This window comes from Lacerta agilis, chromosome 8 (genome assembly GCF_009819535.1).
Source record: "Lacerta agilis isolate rLacAgi1 chromosome 8, rLacAgi1.pri, whole genome shotgun sequence".
Lineage (NCBI taxonomy): Eukaryota > Metazoa > Chordata > Lepidosauria > Squamata > Lacertidae > Lacerta > Lacerta agilis.
Genome location: NC_046319.1, coordinates 68,024,553 through 68,039,268, shown reverse-complemented (window position 1 = coordinate 68,039,268; position 14,716 = coordinate 68,024,553). Strand labels below are relative to the sequence as shown.

General features: G+C 45.1%; 1 protein-coding gene across 2 annotated transcripts in view; it reads left to right on the top strand.

Moving 5' to 3' along the window:
• The window catches only part of KIRREL2 (kirre like nephrin family adhesion molecule 2), a 70,362-nt gene that overhangs the window by 34,901 nt on the left and 20,745 nt on the right, over window positions 1–14,716 (top strand). For both annotated transcript variants that reach the window (XM_033158094.1, XM_033158093.1), the window contains exons 2-3: window positions 13,539–13,688; window positions 13,845–13,994. In XM_033158094.1, coding sequence (XP_033013985.1) covers window positions 13,539–13,688; window positions 13,845–13,994 — 300 coding nt within the window. The remainder of the gene's footprint in view (window positions 1–13,538; window positions 13,689–13,844; window positions 13,995–14,716) is intronic.

Sequence of the window (14,716 nt, the reverse complement as noted above, 5' to 3'; positions counted from 1 at the left end):
ATTTTAAAGTACAAATTGGAGAGAACTGACTCAGAGTTCCAGCCAGGACCAAGCCAGATGGGCTTTGTTCTGACCAGGAGTCTGGGAAAGGAATTCCTTGGATTGGGGTGCACCCATTATCTAAAAGTGTGGTCTGACCTTTTATCCTGCAGTCGGGTTAGGAGAACCCTCTATCCTGGGACACGTTTCTCCCGGATCTTCTAGATCCCACAGCCCCCGGCTGTGATCTGCCTACCGTTCGTTTGCGCTAACTACTAGGTGGCCCAGCCGTTGGCCTCTAGCTACTAGGCTGTGGTGCGATCAAGTACCTTCGAGACCCCCCTTACTAGTGTCAATAATAATTGCTGAGGGTCCGACAGCAACGTTCCTGCCTCTTACAAACTAAGGAAAAGGACTACCTGCCTTCGAACGCTTGCGTGTGCAATGCCGAAGCGGTAAGCCCAGGATAGATTTTGTGAAAGGAAAAGGCAACCTTGCGTCCTGACAGCAGCCCATCAGATTTAAAGAGGAAACATAGTAAATTTTGACAAGAGAGTCAGAGTGGACCGGGTCAGTTGCCACGTTTTGGACGTGAGCACTGTACCCCAGGACTTTGGTTCTGCTTTATCACCCTGCCCTACAGCTATGCTGTTAACCAAAAGTCCGAGCGAAGGGAAAGAAAAGGGATAGAACAGAATTTTTCGTTGCTGCGGTCACTTATCCACCCCTTACACCGTGTCCCTTATACTCACTTAGCACTCTCTCGATGGCTTCCCGGGTTTCTTAACCTGCAAATTAACGAAAAAAAAGGAAAAACAAAAAACAAACTTCCTTCCCGGTTGCGTTGCTTTGCTTCGGTGCGTCCCGCTGGAACTCCAAATTACTGCCGGAGATCCTGGTTCCTGGGGCGGGGGAAAGCTCTCCCTGCAAAAGAGCTGGGTGCGCGCTGAGCTCCCTCGTCCCCAGAACCCTCAGATCTCCGGAAAACTTGGGTCCCTTCTGTGGGATGTAAAAGGACAGGGGCAGTCAAACCCAACTTCCTTATATGGAACTCTACAGTTGGGGGTGAACTCTACAGTTGGGAGCTTCCAACTGTAGTGTGTATATGCCGAGTCTCCATGTCGCTGGTCAGTTGTCGTGTCTATCTCTAGGACAGTTTAAAAGCAGCATTATTAAAATGCACCGTTGGCACTAGGCCAAAAGTAAAAAGAGGGACTTTCTCTCAAAAGGAGAAAGTCACCATATGTATGTTATTTAGTAACTTTTAAGCCTGCCTCTAGGATCCTTATGTGACTAGATGATGATTACTTGTAAGTAAACGTTATACACTTTACCAAACACTGTGAAGTGTCTTATTGAAAGAGGGATAAAAAGGGGAAGACACCAGGACAATATTTTTAATGACTCTAGCGAGTCTATGCAAACTATCTGCTGCGCATATGAAGTAAAAAGGGAATGTTAGCTCTGCTGATATTATCGAGCTTGTAAACGCAAGTTGGGATAGGATATCTAAAACAATATATCCTCTCCCACATCCCTCAACATTCCCACAAAGGGTTAGCGGGCCCAGAATTGCATATTTTTGTGTATTTTTAAAGGATTGCATCGGATTGCAATTTTGAGTTGAGTGGATTTTCCTGGTGAGCACAAGGCCTAAAGCATCCATTGTGCTGAAAAGGGGAATTAACTACCCCTCCCCTCCCTCAGTGTTCACAGTAATCCAAGGCAGTGAAGATTTGTTTAGAGATTTTTGCATTTTAAGATTTTTGAACATTTTTCAAAAATTTTGGATTTTAAGATGGCTAGTGCAAATTTTGATAGTGATACAAAACTAGGGATGATTGTGCTGAGTGAGAATAATTTTATGCACTGGAAGCAGCGCTTAATAGCATATCTAGATGCAAAGCATGTTTTGGAGGCTGTTGAAGATCCCATGCCTACTGGCACAAGTAGAGAGGATTTAGCCAAGATAGCAGCTTGGAAGCGCAAGAACAGTGAAGCTAGGCATATAATTCTATGTGCACTTCGCAATGAGCATCTATCATTAATAAATAGTAAAGATGATGCATCTCAGATCCTAAAAGACATTGAACGCATGTATGGAGAATCTTCCAGGAACTCCTACAGAAGCTTGATGTATAAATTAACCAGATTGAGAATGAATTCTAAAGGAGAATTCACAGCGCACATCAGCAAATTTACTGAAATTATTCAAAAGATTGACCTCACTCCTAAGCCTTTTGATGAAGAAACAAAGGTATCATTTTTGCTAGCATCCCTAGGACCGTGTTTTGATCCATTTGTCAGTCTAATGGACCATAGAGAAGGTCTAACTTTCAAAGACCTGACCAGTCATTTAAGAGAAGAGTGTAGAGAGAGAGCAGAGTCTCCAGTAAGAAATGCAAGAAGCAAGGACAGTAATTATGCGTCCAGGCAATTTACAAAGTCCAGAGAAATGCCCAAGAAAATAATTTGCTACAATTGCAACAAGGAAGGCCATATTTCTAGGAACTGTAAAGCTCCTCCTAAAGCAAAGAATTCCCAAACCTCTCAGCCAAAATGGCAAAAGAAGGGGAAATTTGAACGCACTATGCTACTTCAAGAAAGGAATTTAGCTGTTCATAACCGTGAAAATAAACGTAATATGTGGATTTTAGATTCAGGAGCCAGTTCACATTATTCATTTAAAAGAGAAAATTTTAATGCGATAAATGAAGATGAAGAATCTGAAATAGAGATAGCAGATGGCAGAGTTATTAAAGCAAAAGGTGCAGGTTCCATGGACTTGAAATTCAATATAAACAATGAACCTGTTAAGACCAAAGTGCTTAAAGTTTTGTACGTTCCAGAACTAAGTTGCAATTTACTCAGTGTGTCCAGTTTGGACAAGAAAGGTTTCCAAATCACATTTGGAAATGGAGAGTGTAATGTGACTAAAGATGGTGAACTGTATATTCAAGCAAAATTAATTAATGGTGTTTATGAGATTGATATTTCAGAGACCCAGTCTGCAAACGTCGCGCATTCTAGCCAGAAAGATGAAGCTGATATGCAACTATGGCATAGGAGACTAGGACACAGAGACACCACCACCATTATGAACCTACAAAAAGGTGATCTTGTAAGAGGTTTACAGGTAAAAGAAAGCAAAGAGGCTCTGACAAAATGCATAAGCTGCATTACTGAGAAGGCTGTGAAACCTTCTTTTCCACGTTGTGCAGAACAAAGAAGCACTAAAGTGCTTGATATCATATATTCGGATCTATGTGGTCCAATTAATGTTCCATCACTTGGCAACAACAAGTATATTCTAATTTTTATTGATGATTTTTCAAGATATTGTGTTGCATATTTCATCAGAGAGAAAAGTGAAACAGTGGAAATGTTCAAAGAATACATTGCCATGGTCAGAAACAAGTTCCAACGCGCTCCAGCTGTGTTGATGACTGACAATGGAGGTGAGTACTGCTCACGTGAAATGCAGACTCTCATGGCCAAGGAAGGAATTGTACACGTAACTACAATCGCTTTCACGCCACAGCAGAACTCCATTGCAGAGAGAAAATTTAGATCCATTATGGAAATGACAAGGTGCATGCTAAAGGAAGCATCCTTGCCACAGAAGCTGTGGGGAAATGCAGCTGACACAGCAGTTTATTTGCAGAATAGATTGCCAACAAAAGGAGCAGAGCGCACACCATTTGAACTTTGGCATGGCAAAGTGCCTAATTTGTCACACATTCGTGTGTTTGGAAGTCTGTGCTACTATCACGTGCCCAAAGAACACAGACAGAAGCTAGACTCCAGAGCACAAGCAGGTGTCTTTGTTGGATATGCATCTGGAGGGAAAGGCTACAGAGTATTGGACTTAAAAAGTGGCAAAACCAGTGCGCACCATGCAATTTATTTTGATGAGCATGCGATGGTTAACACAAAGAATACAGTTATTGACTGTTCCAAGGAGTCAGAATGGACTCAAGAACTTATTGACTTTCCTTCTGAAACCCCAAGAAGTGCTAATCTGCGTTCTAATGTCATAGCACCCCCTACAGGGAATGCACCAGAACATGCAGAGGATCAAATTCCTACTGGCTTCAGAGATGAAGAGGACGACTTAGACATGCCACCATTGGAGGAGGATGAGGATGTTGATGCGGTTCCAGAACCAGAGATCAGACGCTCATCCAGAACCAACAGGGGTGTTCCAGCACCACGGCTGTCCTATTTTGCAGGGTCGGCATCTCCACAGGAACCTTCCACATGGGAAGAGATACAGAAAATGCCACCTAAGGAAGCTAATCTCTGGAGGAAAGCCATGCAGGACGAAATGGATGCATTGCATCAAAACAAGACTTGGACCCTCACGGAACTACCTCCGGGTAAGAAAGCCATTGGCTGTAAATGGGTTTTCAAGATTAAGAAGGGGTCAGAAGGGGAAGTTCAACGCTACAAAGCTAGACTTGTGGCACAAGGATTTTCACAGAAATATGGTGAAGATTATGATGAAACGTTTGCACCAACTGTAAGATACAGTAGCGTGAGAATGCTTTTAAGCATTGCAGCATCCAAGCAGCTGAATGTAAAGCACATCGATATTGCCACTGCGTTTTTGCATGGACAGATTTCCGAGGAAATTTATATGAGACAACCCAAAGGTTTTGTGAAACCACATGAGGAACATTTAGTGTGCAAGTTGCAGAAGGGACTGTATGGTTTGAGACAGGCTGCTAGAGCCTGGAACCAGAAATTGCACAAAATGTTAACGCAACTTGGCTACAAGCAAGGAAACGCTGACAAATGCTTGTACAGTAAGTCAGATAATGGACAATTCTCATATATTTTGGCTTTTGTTGATGACTTGATTATCGCGACATCAAATAACAGAGAATATGTGCAGATTGTGAAACACCTCAGCAAAGAGGTGGGAGTCAAAGAACTAGGAGATGTCAAGTACTACCTAGGAATCCAGGTGGAAAGAGAGGAAGACGGATCGTTCCTTCTCAGCCAGCGACAGAAAATAAATGAACTGATTGAATGCATGCAGATGCAAGACGCAAACCCAGTTGCAACGCCCATGGCCACAGACTTTCTGAAGAATCAGCAGGATTCGAAGCTGTTGCCAGATAACAGTGAATATAGGTCGGTAATTGGTAAACTTTTGTATTTAGTTACCACATGTAGACCTGACATAGCCAATGCAGTGGGGATTCTTAGCAGGAAAGTGAGTTCTCCCACTGAGCATGATTGGGCTGGTGTGAAGAGGGTGGTGCGTTATCTGAAGGGTACAGTGAACTGTAAATTAAGGCTACCAGCTGTCAGAAATCCTAAGTTAATTGGGTACACTGATGCTGATTGGGCTGGGGATAATGCTGACTATAAATCAACAAGTGGTTATGTTTTTATGTTTGGGGATGGACCTGTTGTATGGGGCAGTTATAAACAGAACTGTGTAGCATTATCTTCCACAGAAGCTGAATATATTTCTGCATCGGAAGCGTGCCGAGAGATTGCCTGGCTCGATGAACTCATCAAGGACTTTGGTTTGGTGAGAAAGCAAGCTGTCAGTTTGCTGGAGGACAATCAGAGTTGCATAAAACTGACACAAAGTGAAAGGTTCCTTGCCAGGACAAAACATATAGGTGTGAGATACCATTTTATACGTCAGGCAGTTCAGGATGGACTTGTGGAACTGTCGTACTGCTGCACCAATGAGATGGCTGCGGACATCCTGACAAAACCCTTGCCTAGAGAGAGTTTCCAGAATCTACGAGTCAAGCTGGGACTCTGGGTGGTTGAATAAAGTTGAATTTGCCTGAGAAGGGGTATGTGGGATGTAAAAGGACAGGGGCAGTCAAACCCAACTTCCTTATATGGAACTCTACAGTTGGGGGTGAACTCTACAGTTGGGAGCTTCCAACTGTAGTGTGTATATGCCGAGTCTCCATGTCGCTGGTCAGTTGTCGTGTCTATCTCTAGGACAGTTTAAAAGCAGCATTATTAAAATGCACCGTTGGCACTAGGCCAAAAGTAAAAAGAGGGACTTTCTCTCAAAAGGAGAAAGTCACCATATGTATGTTATTTAGTAACTTTTAAGCCTGCCTCTAGGATCCTTATGTGACTAGATGATGATTACTTGTAAGTAAACGTTATACACTTTACCAAACACTGTGAAGTGTCTTATTGAAAGAGGGATAAAAAGGGGAAGACACCAGGACAATATTTTTAATGACTCTAGCGAGTCTATGCAAACTATCTGCTGCGCATATGAAGTAAAAAGGGAATGTTAGCTCTGCTGATATTATCGAGCTTGTAAACGCAAGTTGGGATAGGATATCTAAAACAATATATCCTCTCCCACATCCCTCAACATTCCCACACCTTCGTGGTTGCCAATTGTTGTAAGCCAATTAAAACTATAATAAGGAGAAAATAGGGCCCGTTTCCCAAGGGGGAGTTCCGGAATTTTTACCCTGGGGAAGACCCTGTAATTTGCAGAGCCTCCCACTTATGCTGAAATGACAGAGACGAACCGTAGCTGAAAAAGCAAAGCGTAGCCTTCCCATTTATTCCAAGATCTGTTGCAACAGAGGTTCCCCAGACGAACAGAGAACCCCGACTTATGGTACAAGGAGACTTATATACATTTCCGTTTCCATACAAGTCAATGACACGAAAAGAGCGGGAAAAAGGGATTTTACATAAGGTAAGCACATTTTACTGTGTGATTGGATTTGACAATGGTGGTTGAGTGCTTTTTCCTGTCCATCCTTTGACTAGATAACAGTCCTGTATATCTCTGTATGCAGGGTGGAGCCGGCGATTGGAATTTCCTGAATTGCAAATGTCCATGCTTTTGTTATGAATAAAGGTGGTTGTCCTTGTTTATAGTTGACATCTCAATGTTTATTTCTTGCTGCTTTGGTAGTAGACCCAACGGGTGGCGCGGGTCTGGCTGATGGGTTTAGATTATGCAAATGGTCAAGAGGCTGGGTGGAGAGGCTAGTCCAGCTGCAGGCGATAGGCATGGGTGGGGTGCGGAGATGTGATCAGATAATGAGCGGTCAGTTTTGCATCTGAACATCAGGATTGTCGCTGTCCGTTCCCCCCCCCCAACCTGCCCTTCTGCTTCTGGAAAGAAATGGATCAACATGGCTCTCTCTCCCTCCAGGTGGCCTTGCCTTGGACCTGGGTTCTGTGGGTCCCCTCTCTGTTCATTGGGGTGATAGTGGGGTGCAGGTGGGGTACAGGTGGGGTGCACTCCTATTACAGCGCGTATCTGCTTTGTGTGGTTTTTAAGTGAAACTGCAGTATATGTGTAATTCTTACAAATGGGTGAATGTGTTGAATGTTACCTCTAGCAATAGTAAGGATCTGTTTTATAGTGTCTGAACCACACCAGGATGTTGCAGCCATGGGAAGATAAGAAGCTGCCTTATGCAGAGTCAGGTCATGGGCTCACCATGCTCACAACAACAACAACAACAACAACAACAACAACAACCGAATGTTAAAAACACAATACAGCATTAAACATTAAAAACGTCCCTAAACAGGGCTGCCTTCAGGTGTCTTTTAAAAGTAAGATAGTTGCTTATTTCTGGACCATCTGATGGGAAGGCGTTCCACAGGGCAGGCGCCACTACCAAGAAAGCCCTCTGCCTGGTTCCCTGTAACTTCACTTATCGCAGTGAGGGAACCACCAGAAGGCCCTCAGAGCTGGACCTCAGTGTCAGGGCTGAACGATGGCGGTGGAGACACTCCTTCAGGTATACTGGGCTGAGGCCATTTAGGGCTTTAACGTTCAACACCAACACTTTGAATTGTGCTCAGAAACGTACTGGAAGCTACTGTAGGTCTTTCAGGACTGGTGTTATATAGTCTCAGTGGCCACTCCCAGTCACCAGTCTAGCTGCCGCATTCTGGATTAATTGCAGTTTCCGAGTCACCTTCAAAGGTAGCCCCACGTAGTTGCCCACACTGACTGGCAGCGGTTACCTCAAGCTGATAATTGTCAGGATGCATGGTGTGGACCCAACATTAGAGTCCTAGAATTGTAGACTTGGAAAGGGACCCCTAAGAATCTTCTAGTCCAACCACCCTGCAATGCAGGAATATTCCACTACCCCGTACAGGGATCAAACCTGCAACCTTGGTGTTATGAGCACCATGCTCTAACCAACTGAGCTATCACACACAGGAAGAAGAATCAGAGCACTGTTTTCCCAACCCACAATTGATGCAGGAAGTCCGCTGACATGGCACCCCTGACATTTGGCCATTCAGCCTCTGCTTAAAAACCTCTCGTCCACTATGTCCTGAGGCAAGCTGTTCCAAGGTCCCACAGTTTGTCCCCTGAGCAAGCTCTTCTCTCTCTCTCTCTCTCTCTCTCTCTCTCTCTCTCTCTCTCTCTCTCGAGATTAATCTGAGGACAGCAATGTCTCTCGAAAGAACACCGGCTTGAAATGCATTTTCTACAGACAAGCAAGTGTTAGGTTTTTCTCATCTGTCCCCAGACTAATGAATGATCAGTCCTCCTGGCTTCTGGATAGGCCTGATCTACAAATTCACTCTGCAGTAAGCAAGTGAGCTTTATATGGATCAGCAGTCTCTGGGGAAACTTCTCTAAAATATCTATTTAAGCATCTCTTGTTTCTTTAATGGTCAATTGAGCAGGAAACCACGAGCTATTCAACAGAGCATGACATCCTCAGCAAGCAAACCTAGCAAATCCCCTTTGGGGATCTTTACACACAGAGAGTTGTGAAAAAGGATACCCCCCCATACGTAAGTGGGATAGCATAGGAACAATAAGCAGAGGCCCTGCTGCATTGGACCAAAGGATCAGACCATCTAGTCTTGCCTCTTTTTCTTGCTGTTTTCATATGCCTATGGGAAGGCTGCAATCAGGACACGAGGGCAATAGCTCTAGAGGTAAAATGTTGAGATCTTTGTCCTCTGTGCATTTGTATAATCCCATTTTATTGTTTACTGGTTGCAATGTTTCCATCCTGCCTTTCCTCCAAGGAGTTCAAGGCAGCATGCCTAGTTCTTCTGCTCTCCGTTGTTACCTTCACAACAAGCTTGTGAGGTAGGATAAGCGGAGAAACTTGCGCCCCTGTACACACTGCACTTTCGAAGCCCATTTGAAGCCCATTATTTCCCTCAAAGAATTTTGGCCACTGCAGTTTGTTGCTGGGAACCGTAACTCTGTGAGGGGCATACGACAATGCCCAGATTTCTTTCAGAGAAAGGAAGTGCTTCGAAGGTAAAGGTCTCAGGTGTACGCAGCCTTAGAGTGGCCCAAGTGAGCCTTATGGCCAAGTGGGGATTTGAACCCTGTTCTCGCCCAGGTCCTAGCCCAGCACTTTCACCACTACCCCACATTGGCTCTATCTAAAAGCCACCTAGTATCCTCCACCGCAGCTGAGGGTAACTTCAGGGAGGCTGGGGAGGTGGTGTGGCACACCTTGAACTACCCACAAGCATCTTCCTGCCCACTGCTCTCCTGCCATCCACAATCTGACCAGTGGTGGTTCCAGCAAGACATGATACCATTCACCTCTTTACCCTGGCCGTTGAAAACCGGAGAATTGATTTTGGCATCTGCCCGGCGATGTGTTGCATGGATTATTGATTTTGGGGTTATGGACAGGTTGGTGTTGCTTTTGCTGTTTTAACTGCATTTTTATATGCTGTGATACTCCCTGAGACCTTCTGGTGAAGCAGGGGCAGCTGGTACCCAAGAGGGACAGGGAGTGCGCAAGGCAGGGAGGTCATCAGTAGGGGGAGCTAGAGCAACTAATTCTAGGTTTGTCCCCATCCTCCTCCCTGCTGAGTTCCACTTGGGCCATTCTAAGGAGGAGGAATCATAGGTTTGTAGAGCTGGAGCGGACCACAAGGCTCATCCAGTCCAATCCCCTGTAATGCAGGGATCCTGCCAACAGCCACCCCAAGGTGGCTAACCCTGGCTTAAGTCACCTCATTGATTCCAAAGGGAAACAAGTTCACCCAACTTAATCTGGATCCAACCGAAGAAGAAAGAAGTCATCTACCCACCAACATCAAAATTGAAAGTGTAGTCCAAACTGAAGAGAGATAAATAATCCCTTACACTGGGGGCATTTTTATTTATTTTTATAAATACACACACAAATCTTTGTAACATTTCAAACCATGATAGTAAACTGGTCTCAGTCCTTGGCATCTCCAGGTTGGGCTGCGAATGTGCCCTGCCTGAAACCTTGGAGAGCTGCATCAGTCAGTGTAGAGAATGCTGAGCTAGATAGACCAATGGGATAGTTCAGTCGGTAAAGCATGAGACTCTTAATCTCAGGGTTGTGAGTTCAAGCCCCAGGCTGGGCAAAAGTATCCTGCATTGCAGGGGGTTGGTCCCTTCCAACTCTACAATTCCATTTCTCTATATAGCTGGTTGCTAATTAACAATTGGGGGGGGGAGCTCTGCAAGAGATCCAAATTTCACATCACAGACACATGGGTCACCTCCAGAATGCTAGAATTTTGCAGAGGAGATTGAAGCGTGTTCTGGAAATCTTTGTTTTCTGGATTAAAGTGCTCTGTTGCCCTACTGCAACAAATCCACTTTTATGATAGATAGATAGATAGATAGATAGATAGATAGATATAGATATATTAAAATTTGCTGTTAGGAAAGTGTTGGGGAAATGCACTGGGGAGGGTGGTATGTGCATATGATGAACACCGTACCAGCAAATCAGGATGAAAGTTCATTGTCGTACAACTTCCCTGCCAATGGATTGGAACGAATGCGCGATAAAAAGACTATGCACCGCCTACGCTTTGCATAAGCTTTGCGCAAGCAAATGAAGGTGAAAGCTGAGTCTTCAGGTCCCCTGGAGGAGCCCGTGGTCTCTGGGGCAGCAGCATGGATCTGTTCCACTGTCTGCGCACAGGCAGGGAGTGGAGACCATCCACGGCTGCCTAGGCACATGTACGATCCTTGAAATCCATTTGCGTAATAGCCCCTGATGAGACATGACACTCTGGCTGCAGGAACATGTTCTGGATTTTAAAGGATATGCACAGGTGGAAAAACAGTCCTTGGTCCTATGCAAAGCTGCTCTGGGAATTTTATTGAAGCATGGAGTATAAATTCCTCAAATAAACAAAATAGCAAAATAAATGCAAGGGGACTGTTTTGTTTCTTTGTTTAAACAGTTTATATACTGGTTGAAAGGGTAAGGATTGTACACTGGTGGACAAAGGTGGGGGCGGGGACATCGTGGCCACCCATGCACCCCCAGGCCGCTTACCGCGCATGCCCCGTGATGCGCGCCGCTTGTTGCGCACCCCCCTGACACGTGCCATGCCCCCCATGGCAGCGCGTCACGCCCCTTGGGTATGCCCCAGATGTACGCTGCTGGAGCAGGTAGCTTCACCACTGGGATTGTATCCATGTTTTACTCGAGAAATCCATTAAAACGAATGGATCCAAGTTAGTCATGTCCATTACATTCAGTGGGTTTACTCTTAAGTGTGATTAATTACAACCCCAAGCACACATCTGACAATGTTACAGGTAGGTAGCCATGTTGGTCTGCCATAGTCAAAACAAAATTTAAAATTGAAAAATTTTAAAAAATCCTTCCAGTAACACCTTAGAGACCAACTAAGTTTGTTCTTGGTATGAGCTTTCATGTGCATGCACACTTCTTCAGATACCAGATATCTGAAGAAGTGTGCATGCACACGAAAGCTCATACCAAGAACAAACTTAGTTGGTCTCTAAGGTGTTACTGGAAGGAATTTTTTTATTTTTTATTTTGATATGACAATGTGTATGCACTATGCCTTTAAAGCACCACTCTTTCCCTCAAAGAATTCTGGGCACTGTAGTTTCTTAACGGTTTCTGGAAATTGTAGCTCCGTGAAGAGTCAACTACAGTGCCCAGAATTCTCTGAGGGAAAGAATTTGTTCTAAATGTGCCTTAAAGGTATAGTGCCTACACAGCCTCATAACATAATAAACAAAGATTAAATGGGGTACCCCACCCTTTAAAAACCCTACATTACAGAACATTATAGTTAACTGCTGAACAGGATGTCAGAATAAACCATTGCACATGAAGAACTACAAGCAATACAACGGAAATTCCACATTTCCAAGCAACATACATAACAGCTAAACAAAATATCCTCCTAATACATTCATTGCAAATGAAAAACAACTGTAAAGCAGGCAATAAAGAAAAACCTACATTGTTTTATTGGGATTGACAGTATAATGGGATATACTGATTTATTCCCACATAATCTGGGTGTTTCCTGCATTCTTACTGACCCCCAGATCCTTCCTCCACCCAAAGCAAATATAGGACCCCAGAGGGCGCAGTGATTTACTTGCTTGCGCACGTGTGTGTGTGTGTGTGTGTGTGTGTGTGTGTCCACACACACACACCATCTCTAAAGTTTCTTTTAATGCATTTGCCTAGAGCCAGGGGAAGGGAGAGCAAAAGAAAGCTGTTTGACGGTGGGAACACAGAGTGGAAACAGAGGCTTCCTTGGCTGAAGGGCATGTGCAGAGCACACCAAACCAGCACCTCAGCAGTCTGTGGTGCGGAGATAAGGCAGTGCCAGGGACCCGGGGGCTCCTGCGGCGCCTCAAAAAATTGAAACTCTCCTCTATCAGCTTTCCCTCCCTGCTCTCCTGCTTCGCAAACCCCCCCTCTCACTCCTCCCAGGTCTCCTCAGTGCATTTGTGGTTTTTGCTGCTTCTCCCACAAAAGGAAAGAGATGGAAGAATTTACCAACAGGAGGAGGAATATTATTGGGACATGCACTCACCTCAGCTGGGGTACAGGTTTTTCCCCAGGGAGGAGGGTAAAGTGGCACAGATCTCCCACATCACTAGTAGGGATGTGCAATTCTGTTGATTTCAGCTTCTCTCCATTTCCCCTTCTTCCATTCTCTGCCTTTCCACATCAGTGTGTGTGTGTGTGTGTGTGTGTGTGTGTGTGTGTGTGTGTGTTGGGGGTGAATTTCTCCTAATATGCCCATTTTAATGTACAATTTTGCCTGACGTACACACGTTTGCAGAGCAATCTCCCCAACCCTGACACATTTTTCCACGCAGTTTTCACTCCTCTGTGCCCTTGTAAGCACGCGTTACCCTCATACATGCAAAACAAAATAAAAAATAAAAAAATTCATTCCAGTAGCACCTTAGAGACCAACTAAGTTTTTTTCTTGGTATGAGCTTTCGTGTTCATACCAAGAACAAACTTAGTTGGTCTCTAAGGTGCTACTGGAAGGAATTTTTTTATTATTATTACTATGGCAGACCAACATGGCTACCTACCTGTAACCTCCTACATGCGTTTTTGCACACGTTTCTTGGCTGGAGAACCGTGTCACAAGATTCGGAGGAGCTCAGGTCTTGACGGAAGGCTGTGTTTTGGCTCACGTACTGTTTCAGAAAGTGCAAGTGTGGGAGGTTCATCTTTAAATGCAAACTGAACTCTGAATCTCTCCCTAATTGCTTGACCTTAACCACCTTGGTGCCATTGTTCTTTGCTCCCCAGGGTTGGCGGCCTATTTCTTCCAACAGCCCATGGACCAGGTGATTGTGTCCGGACAGTCGGTGACGCTGGCTTGCGTGGTGATGGGCTACCGAGGCATGGTGCAATGGACCAAGGACGGGCTGGCCTTGGGGGGAGAAAGAGACCTGCCAGGTATGTTCGCTGTGGTACTGGGAGGGAAGTGGGTGCAGTAGCGATTAGTAGCTGTAGTAAACCTGTACGACTCCAGGGGGCGCTGCGGGTGCCTCTTTCCATTCTGGGTTCTGCAAACTTACCTGACGTGACAACCTGCTTTTCTCCTCACTGCAGGCTGGTCACGCTACTCCATTGTTGGAGATGCATCTGCTGGGCAGCATAACCTGAAGATTGACTACGCCGAACTGGATGATGATGCCATCTATGAATGCCAGGCCACTCAGGCTGCCCTGCGTTCACAGAGGGCCAAGCTGACCGTACTCAGTGAGTTCTCTCCCCCCCCCCTTCGTTCCTTGGACACTGACACGATTCTCCCACTTCACCCTCTTTTCGAGGCGGTCCCATGTTTGACCAGAGTTGCTTAGGCTCGAGAGTGCTTAAAATCCAGTTTTTCAAAACCGTTCTTTCTTTCCCCAATAATGATAATGATTTATTATTTATACCCCATCTGGCTGGGTTTCCCCAGGCACTCTGGATGGCTTCCAACAAAATATTAAAAACACAATACAACATCAAACATAAAAAACTTCCCTAAACAGGGCTGCCTTCAGATGTCTTCTAAAAGTCAGATAGTTATTTCCTTGACATCTGGTGGGAGGGCGTTCCACAGCGTGGGCGCCACTACCGAGAAGGCCCTCTGTCTGGTTCCCTGTAACGTTGCAGTGAAGGAACCGCCAGAAGGCCCTCGGAGCTGGATCTTGGTGTCTGGGCTGAACAATGGGGTGGAGATGCTCCTTCAAGTATACTGGGCCAAGGCCGTTTAGGGCTTTAATGGTCAGCACCAACACTTTGAATTGTGCTCAAAAACATACTGGAAGCCAATGTAGGTCTTTCAGGACTGGTGTTATGAGGTCTTGGCAACCACTCCCAGTCACCAGTCTACCTGCCGCATTCTGGATTAGTTGTAGTTTCCGGATCCCCTTCAAAGGTATCCCCACGTAGAATTCATTGCAGTAGTATCCAAGCAGGAGATAACTAGAGCATGC